Source organism: Cetorhinus maximus, chromosome 6 (assembly GCF_964194155.1).
Source record: "Cetorhinus maximus chromosome 6, sCetMax3.hap1.1, whole genome shotgun sequence".
Lineage (NCBI taxonomy): Eukaryota > Metazoa > Chordata > Chondrichthyes > Lamniformes > Cetorhinidae > Cetorhinus > Cetorhinus maximus.
Window position 1 is genome coordinate 29,571,713 of NC_135884.1, and position 27,759 is coordinate 29,599,471.

At 41.2% G+C, this 27,759-nt stretch overlaps 1 protein-coding gene across 1 annotated transcript in view; it reads right to left on the bottom strand.

Moving 5' to 3' along the window:
• LOC144681677 (transketolase-like) overlaps positions 1-27,485 on the bottom strand; it is a 43,708-nt gene extending 16,223 nt beyond the window's left edge. Inside the window, exons 1-7 of the mRNA XM_078543500.1 lie at positions 27,230-27,485; positions 23,229-23,346; positions 17,768-17,881; positions 17,294-17,391; positions 10,077-10,268; positions 6,215-6,342; positions 3,407-3,600 (exon numbers count right to left, since the gene is read on the bottom strand). Of these exons, the coding sequence (XP_078399626.1) occupies positions 3,407-3,600; positions 6,215-6,342; positions 10,077-10,268; positions 17,294-17,391; positions 17,768-17,881; positions 23,229-23,346; positions 27,230-27,336 (951 nt within the window). The 5' untranslated portion in view covers positions 27,337-27,485. The remainder of the gene's footprint in view (positions 1-3,406; positions 3,601-6,214; positions 6,343-10,076; positions 10,269-17,293; positions 17,392-17,767; positions 17,882-23,228; positions 23,347-27,229) is intronic.
• Between the last annotated feature and the right edge of the window lie 274 nt (positions 27,486-27,759).

Consider the following 27,759-nt stretch of genomic DNA (forward strand, 5'->3'; position numbering starts at 1 on the left):
TCAGAATTCAGTTATAGTTGGGAGATTCAAATTTTTAACAATTTTTATTTCTCTCTTATCCGAACTTTCTTTCCCTCTCCAACTCACTTCCTGTACATGATGTTACAGTACATATTCTAATTTATACCTCTTGGTTGAGTTTCTGCATGCCTCAGTGAGGATTCTTCAATCCAACTGACTGAAGAGATACATTGTCAGTGGGCCTGCTCAAATACACCACAGCTCCCCATAGAGGGCACTGGATATGATCTCTACCATAAGTTGCTGCTGAAAAGCCTGTGATAAATCCATGGGCAACTTTAAACATAATTATTGTCAAACATGTCCCTCCGTAGGTTATTCTAAATATTAACCTGGAATTTGCAATGGATGAGAGCCTGGAGATAGGCACAATTTGTACAATGGACAAATACATGACCTAAAAGATTGCAAATTTTGGTCGTATTTCAGTACATGATGGACTTGGATTATTGTTTATAACTCATCATTGGGTATATTCTCTTCTGGTTGCACCGACAGTTCTGACATTAGGTAAAGACAAATGTCTATATCAACTCAGAAAATTAACTACCCATCATGCTATGAAGTACAATGGTAGTACAGGATATCAAACGTCATTCTAGCTCTTGCTTTTTGTTGATTAGCTATTTATTGAATTAGCTATTGTAATTTTATTAGAGGGAATCTGAAAATCTAGGCATTTTTTAAAAAAAGGTACAAAACTTATAAATGTTGATGTTCAGAGGGACTTCAGTTTGCTTGTACAATGAACACAAAGTTAGCATGGCATTACAGCAAGCAATTAGGAACGCAAATTGTATACTTGCCTTTATTGCAAGGAGACTGGAATACAAGAATAATGAAGTCTTGCCACAATTGTACAGGGCTTTGGTGAGATCACACTTGGAGTAGTGTGTGCAGTTTTGGTCTCCATATTTAAGGATATACTTACAATGGTTCACTAGATTAGTTCCTGGAATGAGAGGATTGTCCTATGATGAGAAGCTGAGTAAATTGGGCCTATATTCTCTGAAGTTAAGGAGAATGAGAGGTGATCTCACTGAAACATTTAAAGTTCTGAAGGGGCTTGACAGAGTACTTCCACTGGCTGGGGAATCTAAAACACAAGGCCATAGTCTCAGCATAAGTTGCCGATCATTTAGAACTGAGTTGAGGAATGTCTTCACTCAAAGGCTTGTGAATATTTGGAATTCTCTGCCATTGAGGGTTGTGGGTGATCCTTCGGCAAATATATTTAAGGCTGAGATAGCCATATTTTTGGTCTATCAGGGAGTCAAGTGATATAGGAGCAGATGGGAAAGTGAAGTTGAAGCCCAAGGTCAGTCAAGATCATACTGAATGGCGGAGCAGGCTCAACAGGCTGAATGTCTTTTAATACATAACACAAAGTAGACAAAGTTAAAAAAAGGATTATAAATATTTGTTTTTTATCTTTTGGTTAAAAAATTGCTTAATTAGTGAATACTGATGGCATCATGGACAAGACAGGCTGGTAGGAGTTAATGTGTAAGTGATTAATTATGACACAAGGGCACTGCTATGATATTTTACAGCGTAACTGCATTTTTAACGCTACTAATTCAGATTCCTGTGTTTCACTTCTCCTTTAATCTTCCCAATTGCATTACACAACACAAACAAAAATAGGTGTTGAAATTAATCAACTGCCTGATCTGTTAACCAAGTGCCAAAAAAAAAAGGTTTTGCAGGAGCGAAGCATCTGGCAGAGTTCCCCTTTCCTTATTGCATTTGTGTATATTTAGTTTTATATTTAAATCCCATTAAGTTGCTGCAGTGCAAGGTGACAATAGCGCATAGAGTGCAACAGGGCATCTGAGACCTAGTTGAACAACTGGACAGACAATCTCCTTAACCCATATGATTTAAGGATTGGGGAATGAAGAAAAAGGAGGGTAAATTAGAATGGAAGAGTTCAATGTCAAATCAGGTACCGAAAGAGAAAGAAAAGGAAGGAAAAATAAAGACTGGCTAAGAGAGAGGGAAAAAATTAAAAACATTAAATTAAAAAATCACATTTTAAAAAATCTCCTCAAATAATTCACAACTTACAAAAATGAAACTCCATACTTACAACTGTTCAATTTCTAGGGAAGAGAGTTCAATTCACAGCCATTAACAATTACATTTTTAAAATGGTGCGCTTGGTAAAATGCTGATAATTACTAGACTTAACTTTCTGTGGTGAGTTTAATGGGCAATTAAAATGCAACTGCATGAAAATCACAAGGAGATTAAGCGTGATATGCCGTTTTCAGAAAGCTAATGAGAGAACAGTGGGTTCTCTCTTCTTTACAAGTTGTTGGCTGATTTGAACATTAATAACACTGCATTTCACACACAATTATTTTCTCAGCAAAACCTGCCCAACATTTTTTGACCCTTGTTCATGGTTCTATCACTGACTAAATTAGTCATGAAACAAACATGAGCCATTTGCAAACAACAGAGCAGGAGTTTTGAAAACATAAAAGAAAACACAATTGTTAAGAATCATAGAATGATGCAGCATAGAAGGAGGCCCTTCGGCCTACCGTGCCTGTGCTGGGTCTTTGAAAAACTATCCAATTAACCACCCTCACCTGTTTAATTGTCCAGAGCCCAGCAATTATTTCCTTTCCAATTGTTTATTCAATTCTGTTTTGATAGTTATTGCTGAATCTGCTTCCACTACCAAAAACATTTAAGTAAACTTAAGGAGTCACACCTTACTCTACCACCTGAATTGCAGTAAAGTTGGACTGTGCTGCCTATGATCCATTAACACAGACCTCAACCCAAATTGGGAGGGCCAGGTCACTTCCATAATTGGAGGGAGCAGGCCATAGCTATATGTGGACATCAAATGCACCCATAGAAACCTGCAGAGAAACTGAGCCACTCCAATAGTGGGCCGCTAAGGCTCATGAAGGGTTGAAGATATAGGCAAGGAATTTTTCTTCTACTCCCAAAGGAACAAACTGCATTTTTGTTAATATAAGGTAATTGATCCCTTCTATGATACATTTCTCCAGGGTTGTCTTGGGGTCTTTACTAGGCCCACAGCAGAATTTAGGCCAGGTCTCAGCTAGTATGAGTTCCATGTTATGTGGGAACAGCCCAGGAACTCACACCAATGTGCCTCCCTTCCCAGGGGAAGGTGAGAAGGGGCTTCACCATGATGTGAACGATGATCACTTTGGTTTTGGGATGAAAACCAGCTAGCACAAGTTCTGCCCTCTATCATCACCTCTCCCCAACAAATAATGGGGATTCGAATCACTACACCTCCCACACCGCATGCACTTCAAGCCTATTGCCTGTTCAACTAGGGTCCTTGATCATATATGGCAGCATTTGAGGTCATTATGTTAGTATGATTGTTTACCTTCTCAGCATGCTTATACTTGGGTGGTGCAGAAAGTTGGATGTCTTCAATATTCACAGATGGTGCACTTTCCACTGGCTGCCCTGGGGTAAGCTTCTTGCTCTCAAGGATCCTACCTTTGATTGCTTGAATAATCTCTTCCATTTTATCTTTTGGAATGGGCTTGCCATGCCAATTTTCTTTATCCTCAACACCTGAAAATATTTGAAATATTGAAGGCTAAAACCACATACATCCACAAAGTCTATAAGAATTAGGGGTTGAAAAATGACTAATCAGCAATCCTGGTCAAAGTAGTGTGATATGCCATTGAGGACCTCTGCCTCTGATCCTCGAACCACACACACAGCATTCAGGAGACATACACTGCACATTAAACACAACATTCAGAATTCAGCATTCACATTACACATTAGGATATATTTTCTAATCAGTAACTCCTGATTTTCAGGAATAATGTGACATTACGAGTCAGAAAATTTGGGAAGATTTCGAATTTTGAAACTCATCCATTTTGCGTATCACACATTTCTATTACCAAGTTAATGGGGGCAAGGCGTTCCAGCCTGAAACAGGCAAAAGTTTTACGTCATATTTTAACATATTGCAATTACCTCATTTTGACAGTCATGCAGTTTGATGTTACAGAGTCATAAAAAAAATTGGCACTCAGGATTGTTAGGGACTGAACTATATACACAGATTAAATTAAATAGCCAAAGAAGGAGAATCCGGTGAACAATTTTGAACCATTTCTCAGCCGTTTTTCTTGCTTTTTCTCCTATTGTGATTTTCAGGAGCCTTTGTGGTTACTGCTCAATAGAACCACAGTGGGTTTGCTCCAGAGGAATTGACCTATAAATGGTTTGCCAGGAAAAAATGGAAGATAAATGGAGGGATACCAGGCCAGTGGGGCTACATCAAAGCTGTGTTGTATCCATCCAAAGAAATCCAGAAGCTATAGGTACAAGCATACATTTGTCAGCAAAGCAGCAGATGCAATGGGAGTTGCAATTTCTAATAGGCATCATGGCAGAGTTAAGCCATTTGCTCCAAATAAACCTGCAGCTGAAACTATTCACAGGCTGGGCATTGCAAAGTCTGTCCCATTCATAAAGTGGCCCTTAAGTTTTAAACGAATGTTGTTTCAGGCTGTCACTAAGGATATCAATAATCAGCTGTCCATAGATAGCATTACATAGAATTTACAACACAGAACTTGGTCATTCAACCTAAATGGACAACGTCCATATTTATGCGCCACGTGATCCTCCTCCCATTCTACATCATCTAATCCTTTCTCACTCATTTAGCTTTCCCTTAAGTACATCTATGTTAGTTACCTGAACTATTCCATGTGGTAATGAGTTCCACATTCTGACTACTTTCTGGGTCAAAAGCTTTCCTTGAATTCTTTGTTGGATTTATTTGTGACCATTTTATATTTAAGACTTATTTATTAAACATTTATAAGTTTAATATAATTCTTCTACTTTTCAATTCCTTTCCTCTGGAAATGAAGATCAGTGCTTTGTTTACATTTTTTGTCTTGTTACCTCCACCACTGAAGGTAGGTGGAGATAATGTTTTCGCTCCAGTTTGTTTGTCCATTTGTAAATATATCTAAAACTAATGGACGGATTTCAACAAAACTTGGTATGCAGATAGGGTATGGCCCAAAAAGAACTGTTTAGTTTTTGGCAAAGATGCAGATACAGATTCTAGAATATTTTTTAAAGGGTCTGTTAACATTGGGAGATAGGGCGATTTGACTTTATGTGTGGGTTGTTTTATTAGAAAGTTGCCATTGTTTTAGAATGCTGTGGATTGTCTCAGCTGCTGTGGTGCAATTTGTCACAACTGTCAAAATGTGAGCAGAATTTCCAGAGCAGGTTGTTGGATATAGATTGGCCTGAAGCCTCCTCAGCGAAATGGAAGCTCTTAATAAAAAAAAAAATTATTTTTTCAGCGTTGTAGTTCAGAGCATCGACCAGGCAGGGAAAAGCCCCAAGGAAGAGTTACGCAATTACAATAATGTTGAATTAAAACAGGTATGTTCTGAGTGCCCTCTTCCCCTGTTAATCCATGTTGTTATTTACGAAATAATTTGTGAATCAGTATCCCCAGATCCCTTTGCTCCTCTACCACAGTAAACACTATTAGTTTCCAGTAAGTATTAGAAATGTCCTTTTTCCTCCTACCAAAATGTACCACTTCACACTTGTCTATATTGAAGCTCCAAGGTGCTTCTGATCACACCCATGTGTCCCTATGTACTGCCTTGTATGCCAGTAATTACATGAATAGAAACAGGTTTCACTCTCTATTCAATTTTTTTTCACAATTAGCACCAGATAATGCAATCGATGCTCATTTCCAAGCAGCAATCATGAACCTTTAATTTTAAGGCAGTCCACAGTCCTTCCAACATATGAAAATCTGTTTTTTCCTGGGCTTAAAAGTCTTTGCACCTGAAAAGGCCTCCTTTTACTTGTTACCAGGAAGGATAAATCAATAGCTTAATGGACACATCCCTTCTGAATTTCCTGTCCCTCCAGAATTTTATGAGCCTCAATCTGAGCATTTATTCAAATTTATTCAATTTGAATCTGAGCCTGTGGTAGTATCAGTTAGTGTTCTAGCACAGAGCATCACTAGGCATGTCTACTATTCTAAGTCCTTATCACTACGTAACAAAAATACAGAAAGTGTTTTTGTTTGCTTTCCATTAGTATATTCACTAATTGCTCCAAAACAAACAAAAAATATAAATACAGTTCCATAAAAAGGGGTATATATTTAGAATACCTTCAATGCCTTTTCCTTTAGTGGTCTTAGCAATAATCACACATGGCTTGTTTTCGACCATGGTGGCCTGCCAAAAGGCTTTGCAGAGTTCGTCAACACTGTGCCCATCCACCACTTCAGTAGTCCAGCTGCGCATAGAGTTGAGAGTTCATCATTAAACCACAAACACCAATTTGAGCAGCAAAATACAACAAACAAACACACAGTAATTTAGTTGGTTGCCTTTTATGTAGTGTACTCGGAACACAAGACACAGAGGAATATTTACAGTATTTGCAGAAGAGGCAAAAGTTTAAAAATCTGACAAAAGAAAATAATTTTGCCGAAGAAGTTCCTTGGGTGATTAAAGCCACATGCAACTGTCTTTTAAAGAATACAAACAAAAATAATTTTCAGTCTTCACAAAATTTGTACTCCTGTTAATGAATCCATCCCCCACCCAGCCACAGTCTCAGGTTAAACCAGAGTGTTCACAACCTCATCATCAGATCTGACTTCAAGGGAAACTTCGGGCCTCATATCTTCTCTGTCACAAAGGGATCACCTACAAAAGTAGATCATCTATGCCCCTTCTTCGGCCCATCTGTTGCTAGGACCCTCATCCGTAACTTTGGAATAGTTGAGTCTGGAGGTGAAAATGTTTTCCTGACAGCATCCCATCCTCCTCCTCACTTCGCCCCACATTGCCTTCAGCCACTTAAGCCCTATTGAATTTCCTCCCAAAGCCCCTTTGCCTCTCCACTCATTATTGTTGTAATGAAGTACAAACCAACAAATCTGGAAAACTGTAACAACAAAAACACTGCTTTTATTTGATGTTTGAATTCAGCTCATTTCCACTTTGGAATTAGATGAAGTAAAAAGCCAGTAAAACTAATTGGATACATATTTATAGGGTGTAATAAATAAAAACTAGCATCTCTCTCTCGAAGAATTTTCAAAGTGCTTTAAAGCAAATTAAGTAATTTGACTTTTCGTCACTAATGCAATGTAGGAAATGTGGGAGCCCTATCTGCATGCAGCAAAATCCAACCAACAAGTATATGATCAGGTCAGATACTTGAGCGACAAACACTGGCCAGGACATTAAATGTTGAATACTGCTGTGGAATCTTTCACATCCACCAAGAGAGCAGATGGGATCTCGGCTTAATGGCTCAAATAGAAGACAGCATACCTTCACAATTACACTGAAGTGTCAGCCTATATTATGCGCTAAGGAAACTAGTACGTGGTTTGAACCTACTGCCTTCTGGCTCAGAGGCGAGAATGCTACCACGGAGCCAAGATGGATAAGTAACTCCTAAGCTTGTTTTATTTGTGGTAGATTTTAGTCATAAGGTTTTATGGCTTAATAAGTGTTACGATCCCCATGGAGACCAATGACATTTAAATTCAAACATCCAGTTGATAGCTGAAAGGATGATATAACAAGATCTCATATTTTAAGACTTTTAGTTTCACTGTTGACTAAACACTATTTTCGTAGGCAACTTACTCTTTAAACAATAGAACAGGATCTTCCCCATTTACTTTTAACACAATTGGAAAACCCACTTCACAGGTATATTTTACACTGTCCCTTATGTGATCATTTGATTTTCCTGGACCCAGTCCAAAGTGATTCTTAGCTCCCGAGGGTTTACTTCTGTTCCTTTCCTTTCCCAGCCTGGTAACTTTTAACCTCAGAACAATCTTTCAAGCTGAAGGTTTTTCCTGGCGATTTCCCTTCAAACACAAGCTGGGTGAATCTTCAAGCTTTGATTCAAATCCTCATGAATTTGGCCTTTTCAATCTAAGCACGAACCTACCAACATTCCTGTGTGGTGAACCATAGACTTTCAACCTCTAGCTGTTCTCTCCCTCTCAAATTCTGGCAGATTTACTCGGTCTGAGAGTTTTGGAGATATCTCAGAAACCCTTCCCCTCTGAAAGTCTATTTCCATGACAATGTGAATCACAGGGTCCTTGTATCCAGGTAGAAATTCTGATTAGCTATATTTAAGACCCCAACTTCCATCTACATTGGAAGTAAATGGACAGTTTAAAGCATAACTGTTTACAACCCAACATCATCCTGGGACTTTGGAGACTAGCTGTCTAACCACTGTAAAAACAGATGCTGCTACCACTGTCTTCAAGAACATCTTATACATTTTTTCCAGAAAACAACCTAGGCCTCCCTTTAATCTGACAGCCAGGTCACCCAGACCTGTTGTCAGGCAGACATCAGAGGAGAAAATGGCGACGTTGCGGTAATGTCACTGGACTAGTAACATCAGATATTGAGAAGTTCCTGAAATAGTCAATGTTCCAACATCAACTCCAGGTGAAGCAGCTGAAGGTGGTTGCGCCTAGGACACTCCCCTGAGGAACTCCTGCAATGATGTCCAGGAACTGAGATGATTGGCCTCCAATAACTACACCATCTTCCTTTGTGCTAGTTATGACTCCAATTCTGCATTCTGCTATCTATTCTTATGACCAAAGTGAATAACCTCACACTTTCCCAACTTATAGTCCATCTGCCATCTTGTTGTCCATTCACTTAACCTGTATGTATCTCTTTACGGCCTCTGCATCCTCCTCACAGTTCACATTTCCACCTAGTGTTGTATCACCAGCAAACTTAGATACATTACTCTCTGTCTCTTCATCTAAGTAATTAATATAGATTGTAAATAGCTGAGGCACCAGCACCAATCCTTATGGCACTCCATTAGTCACAGCCTGCCAACTTGAAAATGCCCCATTTATGCCTACTCTCTGCTTTCTGTCTATTAGCCAATCCTCTTCTCAAGCTAATACACTACCCCCAACTCCATGAGCCCTTAGTTTGCCTATTAACATTTTGTGTGGCACCTTATCAAATGCCTTTTGGAAATTCAGGTATACTAGATCTACTGGTTCCCCTTTAACTACCTTACTAGTTACATCCTCTAGAAATTTTAATAAATTTGTGAATCACGATTTCCCTTTCGTAAAGCCAGGCTGACTTTGATCATACGCTGATTTTCTAAGTGCATTGCTAAGACTTTGCTTTAAAATAAAGCAACTGATACACCTATTATAAAGGATCATACACATTCTAAATTACATCAAACTACCTAGCTCAAGCCCCTGCACAGCAAGGGAATTATTAGGGAAAGCATTTATCAATCCATGAAACTGAACATCTGTGTACCTTCATCAAACTTTTTAATTTTAAGTCCAGGCCCTTTATTCAAAGCAATAATAAAATCAGAAAGAAACGTACTGGTGAAAGAGGTAGTTATATTTAATAGAGAATGGGAATATGAATGGGTTTTTCCTGCTGATTAATCAGTCTATTATGTCTGTAATACGTTGGCATACTTGCTACTGATTGGTCAACTGAGCAGAATGGATTGGAATGTGTTTCTTAAGTGAGATAGCCAAGGTCAAGGCTCACCAGTTATTCTAAGCAACTCTTTAAAGGTAACTAAGTGCCCTTTGCAGAACAAACTTTACATGGTGTAACTATACAATCGTCTTACTCAATGTTACTACGCTGACCATGAAAACCTTCAAATAAATTTTAAGATCAGAAATATAGCAAATATGTAATAGCTCTACCATATCATGTAATTGAACTTGTTCTATTGACTATTGAACCTCAAGAGGAATCAACTAAAGACAGAGTAACAAAAAGTTGATATTGCTCTGGGTTCTGAATTTTGGAACCTATTAGTTTTATTTTTAAAAAGTTCTTTTTACCGTGTTACCTCCTCCCTAACCTATAGCCCAGGTTTCTATTCAAGTATCAATCATTGAAAGGTGAAAGATCATTCTATCTGTCCATCATCTAAACTTGTGTATTTGAACTTCCATGTTGCAAACTTACCCAAAAGCTTCACAACGTTTGCGGTAGACTTCAACTTTGTGCTGCAGCGGAGCAGGGTCACTTTGACCCAGGCGGTTCACATCAAGTATGGCCAATAAATTGTCAAGTCTGTAGTGAGAAGCAAATGCCATTGCCTCCCAGACTGAGCCTTCAGATGATTCTCCATCTCCCAATAGGCAAAATACACGATAACTAGAGGGAGCGGGGAAAAAAAGAATGAATAATTCCACATTAATTTATCTGACTCTAGGATTTCTTTTAGCTTTTGAAAAATTGAGATATAATTTTGTGAAAGTCACTAGAAGCAGTTAAATAAATCTGAATTCAGGTTTTTGACCATTCACCAATAAATGAAATTAAAAATAATTAGATCCGAAACATTTACTTCACATCAGTTTCTAATATAGTGCAAACAGCACTGATTTATACCATTTAAATAAATAGAAACATGAAACTGATAACAAAGTCAAGTTTCCTGATTATTATGCCCAAATGCATAATGATAACTGATTTAGAAACATGACTTTCTCTCAAAAAGTCGAGCATAAGTGCCTATTTCTCAGTACGTGACAAAAATGGTGAACCTAATTTTTCTATGAAAATTATATAAAGACAAGCTAGTTTATTATTTGGCACAGTACACTGGCTGTTGGGGGGGGGGGGGGGGGGGGGGGAGAACAGAAAATAACTGTAGAAAGAATCTGTCCAAATGGTACATCCTTCAGAATTGGCAAACAAGTTAACTAAATTACTCAATTACCAAATGCAATACCTAAACATTATATAACAAATTTTAAATTAACCCACTTTCTTTAAACAAACCTATCTAATAACAGAATATAATGCTCAGGTAGGTTGGAAACAATAAGTTTTATGGAAAACAATCGTTTACTTGATTAAACATTTTCCAGACATGCTTTTCTATTAACTTTGGATTGTAATCCATGACAAATGTTGTACTTAATGCCTTTTTTAACATTGAACCATTGTGTTCATTGAGAAGATTTTGCTATAACACTGTGCTATGACTGTTATGAAGTTATTTTGTTTTTTAAAATGTAAAAATGAGTTATATATTTTGTTCTGATGAACTAAATATGTGGTGGCGCTTAGTTAATTCGGCTTTATTTAAATAAAGTGTTAAAATCTGTGCAAACAGCAGTCAAAAGATAATTTAACAAAAATACTATCAGAGTCCTCAAAAGAAAAAAGCTTCTTATACATGGGTACCTACCCTTAGTTAACATGTTGCAAGAAGAAATAGGTTACTTTGCAAGAGAAGAGCTTTAAAAATTAAAAGTATGGGTAGTCACTGTGACTGAGCAGTTTTTTTTTTCAAAAAGGTTCTTGGCAGTTGCTCATGCGGTTATTTACTTCCCACCAGTATTTGCTGTGGCAACTTCAGGTCCCCACCTACTAACCAAAGCTGGCTAACTTCCAGAAGAATAAAACAGAGAGAATCCTGTATTTATCAACCTGATTTGGTAATATCTACAAAAGACATACACACCCCTGGCTTTACATTAAAATCCAGGCTTTTAATTAGTAACATATCAAAATTTTCACCAAGAGATTAAATGGATAAGTGTATAGAAACAAAGCAAATCCTAAGAAACCTAATTAGGAATGTCCTGACACACCCTGATAACATTAGCAAACTCAATTATCAGGTTGAGCATTCTGCCCATGCCTGGCCACATGCCATCACTTAAGACCTTCCATTTCTTTAACTGCTTTACAACTTTACTACAATTCCCTGCAGAGCTGAGCTTGTAGTTACCATGACCTTTATAAAGTAGCACTGCATTGTGGTATGTATTAATTTTTAATGTGAGTAATTTTAACTCAATGTGAGCTATCATTTATTGACTGGTCAGTCTACACATTATTACTGATTGGGCCTGCATGAGAACAAATGGAACTAATGATCAGAATCATCCCAGGTTTGCACCAAGTGCAGTAGCAGGCGGGGGAAAAAAAATCATTTCATCTGCCAGCCGCAATGATGGGTTTTCGCACTCATTCTCTGCGTGTCCCGCCTCATTAATAATGCATTCCCAGGAAACACGCTGGGTTGCAGGTGAGGGGGTCTCCATTCATTCACCCCGTCATCACCTCAGGGCTTCAGTAATCTGGGTGCTATATTTAAAGGGCACCCCTGCACAGAGATAGCACTCTCTAAGGGATGTGAAGCCGCTGGAGAGTCATGGCTGCCAAAGGGAGGAAACATGCTGCCCCCAAATTTAGTGACGCCTTCCTCGGGCACCTACTGGATGCAGCGGAGGCCCACCGTGAAGTCCTCTACCCCCACTCGGGACGAAGACCAGTAAGCAAGGTCACCAAACCAGAAGCGGCGGTCAGCACCAAAGCCTTGCAAAAAGGACAGCCACCCAGTGCCAAAAGGGGATGAATGATCTCCTGTTCCTCCAGGGTAAGTTGCTATTCTCATCACTCAACTCTCACACTCAAATTCATCACACATCCACAGAGATCTCATGCATTGCCAGTTCAGGGGACATCACCATTCACTCGCTCATTCACAGCTGTCCTGTGGATCGTGTCTTCACCCCATCCATGGCACCTCTCACACACCAGGAATCCTTCTGGCCTGGCAGGTGGCATGCTTACACTCTCTCTCCATCTGTATTCATGCAGGAGAAGCTGGCACACAGCAAAAGGGAGGGGTCGCAAACTGATGGACGAATGCATGACATCAATCACAGACTGAGAACAGACACACCCAGCTGGTCCACGATGATGTGGACTGTTCCTGTTCAGACGGTGAGGTCGGCGGTGCTCAACCAAGTAAGGATCCGGCAGTGCAACATCCATCAGATAACCATGCTGTGAGTTCCCTTGTTCTGCAGTCCCCTGCCATGCACTAATTATCTCTCCGTGCTTTCACAGACACATCTGGGGGTCCACGAGCCAGGTCCTCGACTCAAGCCCCGAAGGCACCTCGAAGAAGAATCTGATGACACCCTAGCCGAAGGCCCATCATGGCATTCACCCACACCCTTCACCAGCGCAAAGACACACACCTCGGTAGGACCTAGTTCTAGAGAAGCCTCAGGATCACAATCTAGTGAGCATATCGCACTCTCTGATCCATAGCAGGCAGAGGCAGGAACTTCCCAGGTTTACAGCACTCAGAGGACTGCTGGAGGCCAGAAATTTGCTGAGCCAAGTCAGGTGACGAGCCTCTGGACTCGGTGATGTCAGTTGCTGAAGCTGCAAAGGCCTCGTTATACCGTCGCTTTGCTACACTCCGAGGTGGCCGCACAGGTGGCATCTGCCACGTTCTCTCTGGGTAGCCCTTGTCCCCAAGGAACCAACCTTGCAGCCTCTCTGGGCCCAGGAAGGTATCAGGAATCGGAGGCCTGCTAAGGATGTAGGAGTTGTGGATGCTCCCTGGGAATCGTGCGCAAACCGTAGGATGCGTTTGTGGTGGTCGCACACCAGCTGAACATTCAGCAAGTGGAAGCCCTTGCAGTTGACATAGTTGATTGCTGGCTGCCACAGAGACCCAAGCGCCATGCGAGTGCAGTCGACGTCACCCTGCACCTGTGGAATACCCGAGATCTGCACAAATCCCAGCGCTCTTGCGTCCTGGCTTTCCTGATCCCGGGTGAAATGTACAAAGTTCTGTGCCTTCGCGAAGATGTCATCTGTGGCCTCCTGGATCCACTTGTGCATGCAAGCTTGCGAGACCCTGCACAGGCCACCTGTGGGGCCCTGGATGGAGCCAATGGCATAAAAATTGAGCGCCACGGTCACTTTCACAGAAACTGGCAGAGGATGCCCTCTATGTTCCCGTGGCGCCAAATCCTGCAGCAGGTGACATATGTGACTGGCCAGTTCCATAGACATGCGCAGTCTTCAGCAATACTGGTTCTCAGTGATCTGCAGTAACGCCAAGCGCTGTCTACAGACCCTGGGTCTAGTGAAGCGCCTACGAGCAATGGCTTGCTGTGGATTTTCAACTGAGTGCACAGCAGGCCCTGTCATCCCGTCATCTTGAGGGAGGTGCTCCTCCCTTTTCCGAGCCAGGTGCCTCCACTGCTCTCTTCTTTTTCTTCTCTGTTCCCTGTAAACCATGAGGCATGCCCCTAAAATCACCAGGCTCTATGATCCTGATGTTCCCCTCCTGCAGGATCAAAGAGAGAGGCGCGCTGGCTAGCATAGGTGTCCCAAGAACCTCTCTTGGTTAAGTCTGGCCCCTTCACGCCTGCAGGAGTGTGCTGGCCACCACTTGGATGGCCAGTGTGTAGTGCACTCATTTATTAACCGAAACCCCACCCACCTCCGTCCCACTCCACTTGACCAATTGGCGGCAGCTTCGGCCGTACAGAGTAGTCTGTGCAGAAAAAATCAAGTCTCAAGTCAGATTCATGAAATTTAGAGACTCTGCTAATCCCAATTTTGAAAGAAAAAGACTTGGAAACATTGCTGTCACAGGTTTGCATTTCCTGGACAGCCACCTGGGAGCATCACTCAAAGGCCCATCCTCAAAGCTTTTACAAGCATCAACAAATTGTAATTTAATATTTCCAGATACACAACTTACTCACAAAAATTATGAACATTGGTGGTGGTGAGATTGTTGAAAGAGGGCTTTTAATTTTCACTGGGTTACAACCTCTACAGTAAATCTTTCACATGTAGTTTAATTTTACGTTGGAAAATGGGCCTGAAACTCAAGGGTATGTTATAAATTAATATGAAAAACTCAAGGGATATGAAATCTAATTGCAAAACCTTTTATAGATATATTAAAGGGAAAGAGTGGTAAAGAGGAATGTGGGCCAATTAATGACAGATACAGGTGAGAATATAGTGGATACAAAGGAAATGGCAGCTTGTTAGCTGTATGCTTTATATCAGCTTTTACAGGGAGATAGAGAACAAAATGCTAGCAGAAAAAGTCAAAGGGTTGAATTTAGTGAATTTAATACAAGTTTAAAAATTAAAATAAGGAAAATAATGGGGCTTAACTAGGCAAATCTACACATCTAAAACAAAAGCAAAGTACTGAAACATAAACAAAAAGTGCTGGAAAACTCAGGTCTGGCAGCATCTGTAGAGAGAGAAATACAGTTAATGTTTTGAGTTCAATATGACTCTTCAGAACTGAATGACGGTAGAAATGTCATGGGTTTTATGCTGTTGAAAGGTGGGTAGAGGTGGTCAGGTTTTTTTTATTCATTCAAGGGATGTGGGCCAGCATTTATTGCCCATCCCTAATTGCCCTTGAGAAGGTGGTGGTAAGCTGCCTTCTTGAACCACTGCAGTCCATGTAGTATAGGGAGGGAGTTCCAGGATTTTGACCCAGCAGAGAAGGAACAGCAAAATATTTCCAAGTCAAGATGGTGAGTGGCTTGGTGGGGAACTTCCAGATGGTGGTGTTCCCATGTATCTACTAATCTTGTCCTTCTAGATGGTAGTGGTCATGGTTTTGGAAGATGCTAAGCAGCCTTTCTGCAGTGCATCTTGAATATGGTACACACTGCTGCTACTATACTTTGTTGTGGAGGGAATGAATGTTTGTGGAAGGGGTGTCAATCAAGTGGGTTTGTCCTGGACTGTGTCAAGCTTCTTGAGTGTTATCGGAGCTGCACTCATCCAGGCGAGCGTTCCATCACACTCCTGACTTGTGCCTTGTAGATTATGGACGGGCTTTGGCGTGTCAGGAGGTGAGTTACTCGCCAGAGGATTCCTAGTCTCTGGCCTGCTCTTGTAGCCACAGCATTTGTATGGCTAGTCCAGTTCAGTTTCTGGTCATGGTAACCCCCAAGATGTTGATAGTGGGGGATTCAGCGATGATAATGTCATTGAACGTCAAAAGGGCGATGGTTAGATTCTCTCTTGTTGGAGATGGTCATTGCCTGGCACTTGTGTGGCGTGAATGTTATTTGCCACTTGTCAGCCCATGCCTGGATATTGTCCAGGTCTTGCTGCATTTGGACATGGACTGCTTCAGTATCTGAGGAGTCACGAATGGTGCTGAACATCAGCGAACATCCCCACTTCTGACCTTAGATGGAAGGAAGGTCATTGATGATTGGGCCTAGGATGCTACCCTGAGGAACTCCTGCAGTGATATCATGGAGCTGAGATGACTGACCACCAACAGCCACAACCATCCTCCTTTGTGCTGGATATGACTCCAACCAGCAGAGCGCTTTCCTCCTGCTACCCATTGACTCTAGTTTTACTGGGGCTCCTTGAGGCCACACTCGGTCAAATGCGACCTTGATGTCAAGAAGCAAAAGGGAAGGTCAGGGGTAGGTTAGAGGGTGGGGGAGATTGAATTGTCAAGGAACAAAAGGCAAACAGGGTAGGAATGGTAGTGGTGGAACGAAGCATTGGTCCAGAGTAGGTGTTAATAGTCTTCAGTTTGCATTCAGACAGCAATGACCTTTGTTCTACGATGAGACCAAACGCAGACTGGGTGACTGCTTTGCAGAACGCCTCCATTCAGTCTGTAAGCATGGCCCCAACTTTCCTGTCACTTTCCATTTTAGTTCACCATGTTGCTCTCATGCTCACATATCTGTCCTCAGCCTGCAGCAATGTTCTAGCAAAGCCCAACACAAGCTTGAGGAACAGCACCTCATCTTCCGATTAGGCACTTTACCACCTTCTGGACTCAACATTGAGTTCAACAACTTCAGGCCATGAACTCTGACCTCCATTTTGCATTTTTTTCCCTCCAGTGCCACTCTGTATCTTGTTCTCATGTTTTGCTTTCAGACAGCACTTACATTTGTTCTGCTGTTAACACATTCTGCTATTTTGCTTTCAGACTACATTGACCTTTATTCTACTATTAACCATAAAAAAGCACAAGTTAAAGGTTTTTTATTATTCATTCATGGGATGTGAAGTTCGCTATTGCCCATCCCTAACTGCCCTTGAGTAGGTACATCCACACTACTGTTAGGGAGGGAGATCAAGGATGTAGACCCAGCAAAAATAAAGGAGCAGAATATAGTTCCAAGCCAGGATGGTGTGACTTAAGAGGGGAATTTGCAGATGGTTCCCATATGTCTGCTGCCCTTTTTCTTCCAGGTGTAAGGGTTGTGGGTTTGGAAGATGCTGTCAAGATTGAAGACTGAAGATTTCAACATTGTAACATATTTCATTTAAAAATTAAAATACAAAACAAACAGTAGATAATGGCTAGTTTTTGAGAGCTAATGATATAAAATGGTCACCTGGCTTTATCAAAGTATTTCCCGGTATAAGCCATTCCAGCAGCGGCTCCCAGACCCTGCCCCAAGGATCCAGTAGCAACATCAACAAAAGCTAGTTTCTGAAAAGACATGAGGGGCAAACTGTGACTTGGAGACAAATACCAGAGAAAGCAACACCCAGGTAAACAGCAGAGCCAAAGAGATGTAAATGTTTATCTTCCCCCAAACCCCCACCCCACCCCCGCTTGAAGTATCTAAAGATCTACAGCCCCTCTCACTTTTTCTTCAGCTTCTTGTTTTCTAAAAGCAGGTTGTAATAGGGATGAGATTATGCCTCCACCATAACAGCATTTGGAGAGCCTGGGGAAGTTAATGGGTAACACTCTCTACTCCCATTTCCCAAAATAATGCAGAAAGTATGCAATTCAGTTATTTAGATTTTCTCTGCTTTTCAGAAATCTTCCAAAAGTAAATAAATATTTTCTCGAGACTCACCGGAACAGGGTGCCCTTCAAGAATGGAACCCTTTTTCCTCAATGTTAGTAACTGACCTACATTCAGGTAACCAATCTCTGCCCAGACAGCATACAGAATTGGAGCTGCATGACCCTGAAACCAAGAAAATAGAATTCTGAAACGCATCCTTAAATATGCATCTTGCACTTCATAAAGTAACTCTGTCATAGGTAAGATGATCAGTTGTTTCTTTTTGCCCAACTCTGCAATAATGCTGAAATCAAAAAGAAAAACAAAACATGAACACAAATTTCTGAATGCTTGTCCCACCACCAGACTTCTAGTTGGCATCTGTACCAGGCTTGCTTGGTCTCCAAACCCAGTCATAAGGGTTCTTTGCATAAAAGGGATTGGCTGCTCCCACTATTTTCAGCACTCCATGGACCTACAGCCTGTTGAGGGAGAGAGGGTATGCCAGAAACGTCAGGACAGCACTCTGTCACTCCATCAAGGAAGGAGCTTTTCCACCTGAAGATGGAGATTATTTAAAAATAGATGATCCATTTATAGTAGCAATTTTTCTAAATATAACTGATTGCTGTGTGGTTGATCGCCATATAAGGGGCCCATTTATGTCAGGGTACAATCTGGCACCCTGGAACAGAATTAACTGAAGTGAATCAGAACACAATGGAGCTCCACCTCCATTGTGTGGGGGCCAATGGAGGAGCAGCTGGTAAGTGTCCCGCTTACTCTTCTGACATTAACATGATGAGAAGGCATAAAATGTACCCACCACACTTTATCACGTGAAAAAGGGTGAATACCAGGCGAACTGGCCCCATTCCAAATTTCAGCTCCTTTCCTGGCTTGTGCCAAACATCAAGAAATTTTGGGTCCATGGGCTTTTTAAAGTTATGGTGTAACTATTCCAAGAGTGTAAGGGTAAAGAGAAATTAATAAAGTAATGGTTAGGCTGCGGTTAGCATACATTGTATAGCCACATGCAGTACATATACATGGCACATTACAGTCAACGGATCAGCCTAGATTCATCATGGTGACGATAGGGAAAGTAAACTATAGTTATCAGAAGAGACTAGATTTATGATGACTATTTTCACTCGAGACGGTTAAGGCGAGATTTTATAGACACTTTTAAAATTGTGCAGGGTTTCTGATAGGTAGATTGGGGAAAAATTTATTCTGGTTGGGAAGTCAGTGACAAAACAAGATCAACTTAAAAATTATAAGAAAGTGAAGAGAGCGGTTAGGAGAAATTTCATTACAATGGAATTTCTTAAAGCATGGAATACTTTGCCAGAGGCAGAGACCAATATACAATAAAAGATGCACAGATAATCATTTGAAACAAAGGAAGGCGCAAGGATACTGGGGAGAGGACAGTGGTATTAGTTTTGTTTTAGGAAAGCTCTAGCAAAGAGCCAGTGACACAGGCATGATTAGCTAAATGGTCTTCTTCTATGGTGTCAACTTCCTTTCTTTAGATGTGAATGTTATAGTAACCAGAACTAAGAATTTTATAGGCCTTTTTTGTTAACAGAAACTTACTCTTGTTAGGGGCCTACAGGTCCTGAACACCCAGCTTCTTTAGCTCTAATTAGCACTAAATGCACAGTTCTTAGCACAAATGGAACTTCCTGTCCTTTATTCACTTCAAGTTAATTACCTTACATACCAATCTTAATATAGGACTGCTTACTTGTTGATACCAGCAGCAATATTAACTAAAGGTTTTTTTCAGCTTTATTACGTAGTATCAACCAGCCAAGGAAAAGCCACAAGAGCTATATGATTGTAATAACGTTGAGTTAACACAGCATGCACGTACTGAGTGTCCTCTTCCCTTATTCTTTCTGGATTCAATTTTAAAAACATGTTAAAGATGACAGCTTAATAAGTAAACATGACTAATTATTTTTATTTGTTAGAAGATCAGATTTATGAGCTATTGGTTGTACTTGCAAATGTTTCAACTAAACAAACAAGTATGTAGCAGACCTTCCCCTCTCTGATCTGACCGTTCTGTACTCAGCAAAGGATTCAGTTTCATACCCTTACGCCCTCACCTCAATGAATTCCAGGCTCAGCACGATGCTGAACTCTTCTTCCACCGCCTTTGCCTCCATGCTCACTTTGGGCATGAGTCCTCCCCCTGTTCAATGGATCCTTTCACCTGCCTCCAGTATTCTCCCTCCACCTGGACACCATCGTCTGGCCTCTTACCTGCTCTTGATCTTTTCACTGAGAACTGTCAGCGTGACATCAGCTGTTTCAATTTCTCTGCTCCTCTCACTCACTCCAACCTGTCTCCTTCTGAACTTGCTGCACTCCGTTCTCTCAGGTCCAACCCTGACTTTGTTATCAAACCTGCCGACAAGGGTGGTGCTGCTGTCTGGTATACTAACCTCTGCCTTGCAGAGGCTGAGTGCCAACTGTCAGACACTTCTTCCTACTTCCCCTAGACTATGACCCCAACACCGAACATCTAGCCATTGTTTCCAGAACTGTCACTGGCCTCATCTCTGGAGATCTTCTCTCCATAGCTTCCAACCTCAGTTTCCCAACCCCAGACAACCCGCTTCTACCTCCTTCCCAAAATCCACAAACAGGACTGTCCCAGTAGGCCCACCATGTCAGCCTGTTCCTGCCCCACGGAACTCATTTCTTCCTATCTGGACTCCATTCTCGCTCCTTGTCCAGTCTCTTCCCACCTACATCCACAATTCCTCTGATGCCCTACATCGTATCAAGAATTTCCAGCTCCCTGGTCCTAACCGCCTCCTCTTCACCATGGACGTCCAATCCCTCTACACCGCCATCCTCCACCAGGATGGTCTGAGGGCTCTTCACTTCTTCCTTGAAGAGGCCTGAACAATCCGCATCCACCACCACTCTTCTCAGTCTGGCTGAGCTTGTTCTCTCACTGAAAAATTTCTCCTTTAACTTGTCTCACTTCCTCCAAATAAAAGATGTGGCTATGGGTACCCACATCAGCTCCAATTATGCCTGTCTCTTTATGGGATATGTGAAACATTGCTTGTGCCAGTCCTACTCAGGCCTCCTCTCACAACTCTTTTCTTGGTACATCGATGACTATATCGGTGCTGTTTCATGCTGTCTGGGCCTGGAAAAATTTACCAATTTTGCTTCCAATTTCCAACCCTCTCTCACCTTCACATGTTCCATATCTGACACTTCCCTTCCCTTCCTTGACCCCTCTGTCTCCATTTCTGGTGATAGGCTGTCCTCCAACATTCATTACAAGCCCACTGACTCGACTACAGCTCCTCACATGCTGCTTCCTGCAAGGACTCCATCCCATTCTCTCAGTTTCTTCACCTCCATCGTGTCTGTTCTGATGATGCCACTTTCCAAAATGGCACGTCTGGCATGTCTTCCTTAACTGAAGTTTCCAACCCACTGTGGTTGACCGGGCCCTCAATCATGTCCGATCCATCTCCCGCACCTATGACCTCAGCCCTTCCCCTCCCTCCCAGAACCATGATAGGGTTCTCTTTGTCCTCACTTTTCACCCCATCAGCCTCCGCACTCAAAGGATCATCCTCCGCCATTTCCGCCAACTCCAGCATGATGCCACCACCAAACACATCTTCTCTTCACCCCCACCATCGGCATTCTGTAGGGACCGTTCCCTCTGTGACACCCTGGTCCACTCCTCCATCAGCCCCAACACCTCATCCCCTTTCCAAGGCACCTTCCCATGCAATACAGAAGGTGCAATGCCTGCCCCTTAACCTCCTCCCTCCTCACCATCCAAGGGCCCAAATATTCCTTTCAGGTGAAGCAGTGCTTCACTTGCACCTCCTTCAAATTTGGCCTACTGCATGTGCTGCTCCCAATGCAGTCTCCTCCATATAGGGGAGACCAAACGCAGACTGGGTGAGCGCTTTGGGGAACACCTTCGGTCTGTTCGCAAGCATGACCCAGACCTTCCTGTCACTTGCCATTTCAACAGGCCATCCTGCTCTCATGTCTGTCCTTGGCCTGCTGCAATGTTCCAGTGAAGCCTAATGCAAACTGGCAGAACAACACCTCGATAAAAACAAAAAACTACTGCGGATGCTGGAAATCCAAAACAAAAACAGAATTATCTGGAAAAACTCAGCAGGTCTGGCAGCATCGGCAGAGAAGAAAAGAGTTGACGTTTCGAGTCCTCATGACCCTTCAGCAGAACTGAGTAAAGTTAGGAGAGGGGTGAAATATAAGCTGGTTTAAGGTGGGGGGAGAGAAGTTGGGAGGGGGTGCGGTGGTAGGGACAAGCAAGAAGTGATAGGAGCAGATAATCAAAAGATGTCACAGACAAAGAAACAAAGACGTGTTAAAGGTGGTGATATTATCTAAGAGAATGTGCTAACAACACCTCATCTTCCAGGCACTTTACAGCCTTCCAGTCTTAATATTGAGTTCAACATCTTCAGACCATGAACTCTCTCCTCTATCTTCATCCCTTTTTAAAATTTTATTTTATTTACTTATTTATTTTTATTCCTTGTTTTATCCTTTTTCCCCAACCTTCCCCCTTCCTCCCCCCACCAAAAGGGCCACCTGTCACTTGTTCTATGTTGTCCTTTCAGAGTGCTGGCCCTTGTTCTGCTATTAACACATTCTGCTTTCTTACCTTTATGCCACTATCAGCACCTTCTTTAGTCTTCACCATTTCCTTTGTCTCATGTCCATGACATCTTTGTCAATCTCTCCTTAGGCTCCACCTATCGCTGACCTTCTATCCTGCTTTACCTACTCCACCCCCCTCCTTATACAGTATAAATGCCATCACATTTCTGCTTCTCTTTAGCTCTGAAGAAGTCATACGGACTCGAAACGTTAACTCTGTTTCTCTCTCCACAGATGCTGTCAGACCTGCTGAATTTTTCCAGCATTTTCTGTTTTTATTTTAGATTTACAGCATCCACAGTATTTTGCTTTTATTTAAGTAGGTAGCAGCAATGCTCTAATCCCCTTCCAGTTGACAAGTAATTTCATATGCAATATATCTCTGGAAAGATATTAATGAAAGTTATTCTGTACTTCAGATTAGATTGGTTTTGAAAGTCAGCATAAAGAGTTGTATAATCTCTATAATTTAAACCATATTGAATATGTGTGAGAAGGCAGGTCATTACATACATGCCTCTCATTCAAAATCTTAGTTACATTATTTTTTCAACAATAAAATCTCACATTATTACATCTTCCCCATCCTTATAATTACTATACCGAAGCCTATATAACAATCTGCTAAACTTTAGTTCCATGATTCACTGCAAAGATTACAAAATTTTATTTGAATAACTGCTTTCTTGCTGAATCCTTGCGGTAGTTAAAATGTGATGGGTCTTCCTGACCCACCAAATTGATAACTCAAGTATAGAGTAAGTGTTATGGTTATTTTCGTACAAGACATGATGGCAAAATGTATGTATACATTTGTAATGTTTACAGCGGCAGTTCTTACCTTCGAGAGTACAAAGCGGTCATTGTTAGGGTTCTTAGGGTCGTGTGGTTTGAACTTCATGACATGGAAGAACAGCACAGATATAATCTCGGCTGCACTGCAGCATGATGTAGGATGTCTGTAAATCAAACAGCATGCTGACACTTCACAGTTCATGCTCTGGTATCAACAATTCAATTTAGCAGCATTTCCTTTCAGAGTAGGCAATTACTTTAGATCTGTTTAATCTCAATCCAATATTCCAGCAAAAATGTTATTCCAGAAATTTGTATGAAATAATGCAGTCGGTTTTGAGATCTGCATTACTGGAATAAATTTAAAACTGCGCAGTATCCATTTTTGTGTACAACTTTTGGCAACAAGGAAAATCTGGGAATATGTAGAACAACAATGAGTTCAACATTCAGCTTAGTTCTTAAATAATTACGAACTGAAAGCACACTTTTTTGAATAGCAGACTTATTTGTAAAAATAATTCAGAAGCCCTTTCCTAGAGTGGGAAATACATTAGAAAAATATAAATTTCATTTTGAGTCATTTTTATATCTCAAGTATAAAAGCATATGGAAAAAGGTACATGGTGTAATTTTAGCTACGCAAACTAAACAAAACAATAATTTGAATTACTTTATGCCACAGGTTCCAGTATTCCTATTGGTTGATTATCTTTGCTAAGTAGAATTCAAACTTGTTTATAAATCTACATTATCTTGGTTAATATTTACGGTGTCAGATTTTCACTTGCTGGTATCTTAAAAGGAAATGCCAGCTAACCACAAAAATATTTTATCAACAGATGAATAATATTTTAAATTTGTTAAATAAACAGAAGCATTGATTTGCTTATGGAACATAAATTTGTACATCACTTCACCAGATTAATAAGTTGGAAAAGCAATGCATACTACATTTGTTTTTAGTAAATATTTTTCATGCAGGTTAGAGCACATTCCATTTTGTTGAAATCCTTAGTTCCATCAGACACAATCTCAAATGCAACTTGAGTACTTAGACATATCACATGTTAAATATTAATGTTTTACATGCTCCAATCTTGAGCAATCATTTCATGCTATACTTAACCATGTATCCATCAAATTCTGTGTCTTTTTAATGTGACCTAAACCTGGAACAGTACATAGGTAATAAGAACAAAAGTAAAATATTGCATTTCTTTTTTACAAAAATCATTGATGGGATGTGGACCTCATTGGCAAGACCATAATTTATTACCTATCCTAAATGACCTACAGAACATGGTGGTCAGTACTCTTGTTATAACTTCGTGGCTTGCTAGGCCATCTTAGAGGACATTTAAGAGTCAAGGACATGGCTGTGGATCTGGAGTCACATATAGGCCAGGCACAGACACCAGGTTTCTTACCCTAAAAGACACTGGTGAACCAGGTGTTTTTTACAAGACAGTGTTTCCATGATCACCATTACTGGTACTTAGCCTTTTATGCCAGATTTATTTAATTGAGCTAAAACTCCCCAGATGCCATGGTGGGATCTAAACTCATGTCTCCAGATCATTAGTCTAGGCTTCTATTGCTACTCCATAACATAGCCACCATGCTAATGTACCCATATTTATGCAAGCATGAAAGTATAGATGACCAATTATTTCTCTGACACTCTCCTTTTGGGATTAGAGGTAGTTAAGATCCATTCCACACTGATTTTGAAGCATTACCTTAACTTTCCATGGTGAAAAGGTGCTCAGTTTGCTCCAATTAGCAAATATGCTACTTTATGAGCAACAGACACAAGCTCTTTGAACAATTTCTTTATTTCACAACATTTATGTTTCAATGAACCTTCAATATATTTTTCTTCTAATAATCAATCCTCTTTAAGGAATTAAGTACATCAAATTGTGCTTTTGTGCCTCCTCGGTTTTGGGGTAGGCAACATACAAAAGTGAAATTGTACTCCCCCAATGACTCAAAGAATAGAGACAATATAAACGCAATATACATTAGACTGTCCCAGACCTGATGTCTACTCAGTGCTGAGTTAGCTGATTTCAACTGGGACAGCAATTCAGGTTCAACCATTGGCCTCAACACCTGAGACTACATACAGAAACATGTCAGCCACAGTTGCCGATTCTGAGCATTATCCTGGAACCACTACTTGAAAAGTTGGGAAAGAATAAGATTGAGGTCGGCTGTGATGTCCCATATATTCAAATTGCTCGCTGTCGAGACTTATATCGCAAGCAGTGATACTGGGGATCTGCCTGCATCCATGGAATTATTTTCCACGTAGAGATAGGGCCTTTAAGAGTAGAAATTAGAAAAAATAAGCTTCAAAATGAAATAGGGTTACAAACTGTGAGATCTTCACTTTACAATAGTAACAATTGTGCATAAACTAATTCTTTGTACTATAATTGCAAAAAGTAGGAAAAGAAGTTTTACAACCCGATGCAATTGGAAATTAATTCTCCAAATTTACAGAACACCATTTTGTAGTACTCCAATGTTACATTTGGTGCTTTCAGTTCTACTCCGCTTCAGTCTCACTTGCCTTTTCACTATGGCTCTTTATTTAGGGGCAGTCCAAAAAGACCAAATAGGAATTGTTCAAAGCTCAATCTATTCTTGAAAGCCTGAGCTTCTTATCCTTCACCAGCTTCCACATCTTTATTGAAGGCATTCATTTCTTGTCAGTATGGATATACAGATACTAGAGTTTTTCTTAAATAGCCTTTCCTTGCCCATGCACGCTGGCAGACTATTCAACTAAAGGAGCATCACAGCTGAGGCCTTTCCTGTTTTCACCTAACATTGACAACATGCATTAATCACCAAGTGGTCAAGAATGGTACCTGTCTGACATGCCCCTGCCCATTGGAACTGAACTGTAGTGCCCCCAACTATAATCAATTGAACACAGATTGAGGATCTAGCTTAACCGTATAGCTCAGAGTTTAATAAATTATTCACTGAACAACATTACTTACCCTGGGGTACACTTGAAACTGTTCAAGTCATGCAATTGCTGTCTTGGCATAACCTTACATTACTTACATGCCTGTCTTACGTTTGGTAGCCCTGCACCAAAAATTGCTTCAAATAACACAGGAATCACAAAATAGGCGAACATGGGTAAATCGTGTTTATCGTTTCAATGACAGGTGAAAAACAGGTTTTCGCATCAGCTTCCGTCAAGATGATCAAGTAATACTCAGGTGAGATTGGCCAAGAATTGGCGCACAATAAGCAACCTAGATTCGTAGCCAGGAAGCACAGGGAACCGAATCAACTAAGCAAAACTATGAAAAATAAGTGCTTGAAACCTGAGCTTAAATCTTTGAATATTTAAAAATTCCACATTTATTGACTTGTTGAAACATAAGCACCAATCAAACTCCTTAAACCTGTCTGTGTTTTTTGAGGCGTCTCTCAAAGATCGTAACCAGAGCCACAACTTTTCAAATCGAGTGCATACACAGAAAAATGTTTATAGATAACAAATTACAGGTGCAAGTTAATTTTCTTTTCTGTTGACTACTGCGGCTGGATAGGGATCTGTAGCTTTATTGGTCCCCAGATTTTCGGAGTTGGAGACGGCGGGAGGGGGTGGCGGGGGGCGTGAAAGAATAAAAATGAATAGGGAGGGTTAGGAACAGCCGAGCTGAACATGTTCTCCTCTCCCCGGCCGCCATCACAGCGGGAAGCCGTGTACCGGCCACGGGGCCCCACAAACACAGCCAACAACCACCATTTATTTCATCATTATCATTTATAATAAATCTTGATGAGACTGTTTTCGCTTCACTCGCTGCCCAGATCGGTTTTGGCGGTTTATTTTTTTTAAACTTCACACACAAGGTGACGGTTAAGATTTAAATCGCAGGTCAGCTTCCCGCCCCCAATCTACCGGTTTCAAGCCGCCGGAGAAGGGGGAGGCGAGGGGTGGTAAAAACATCCCATTCGAGGCCGCCATCCGACAACCTTGGGCTTTCAATTATCCGCCGTCTGGACACCTACCCCGATCCGGCCTCGGTCGTGGCAGTTATGGAGTGAATCCTCAGAGTGTTGGCCATGTCCTTCAGGGCCTGCAGGGTATTAGCGTCCGGTCTGTGGTAACACGCCATGACCGGGCTGCTGGGTTTTGTGAGCGGTAAATGAAGAGAAAAAGAGAAAGAAAGAGAGAGACAGTGAGCCCCGGGACGCTGGTGCTCTTCTCCTGGGTGAGCAGAGCAGTCAACAATACAACTTCCTCCCTCCCCACTGCCGTCCACTGACACCTAGTGAGAGGAGGGGCGCGGATCAGCTAAGCCGCCTCCTATTGGCTTCCACCGACAAACTACCCAAGTGCCGCCTCACTGCACACACACAACACATTGTAAACCATACCGCACCGTACAAATACCTGTGTGCTAAAGTTAACAATATTCTCTTACCTTTCATGATCCTAGAACATTAACTAATACTTGTAATCTGTCACTTAACTATGCCATTATAGCTCGAACCAGGCATTTGAACATTACTTAACATTTTTGCTGACATGGGAATTT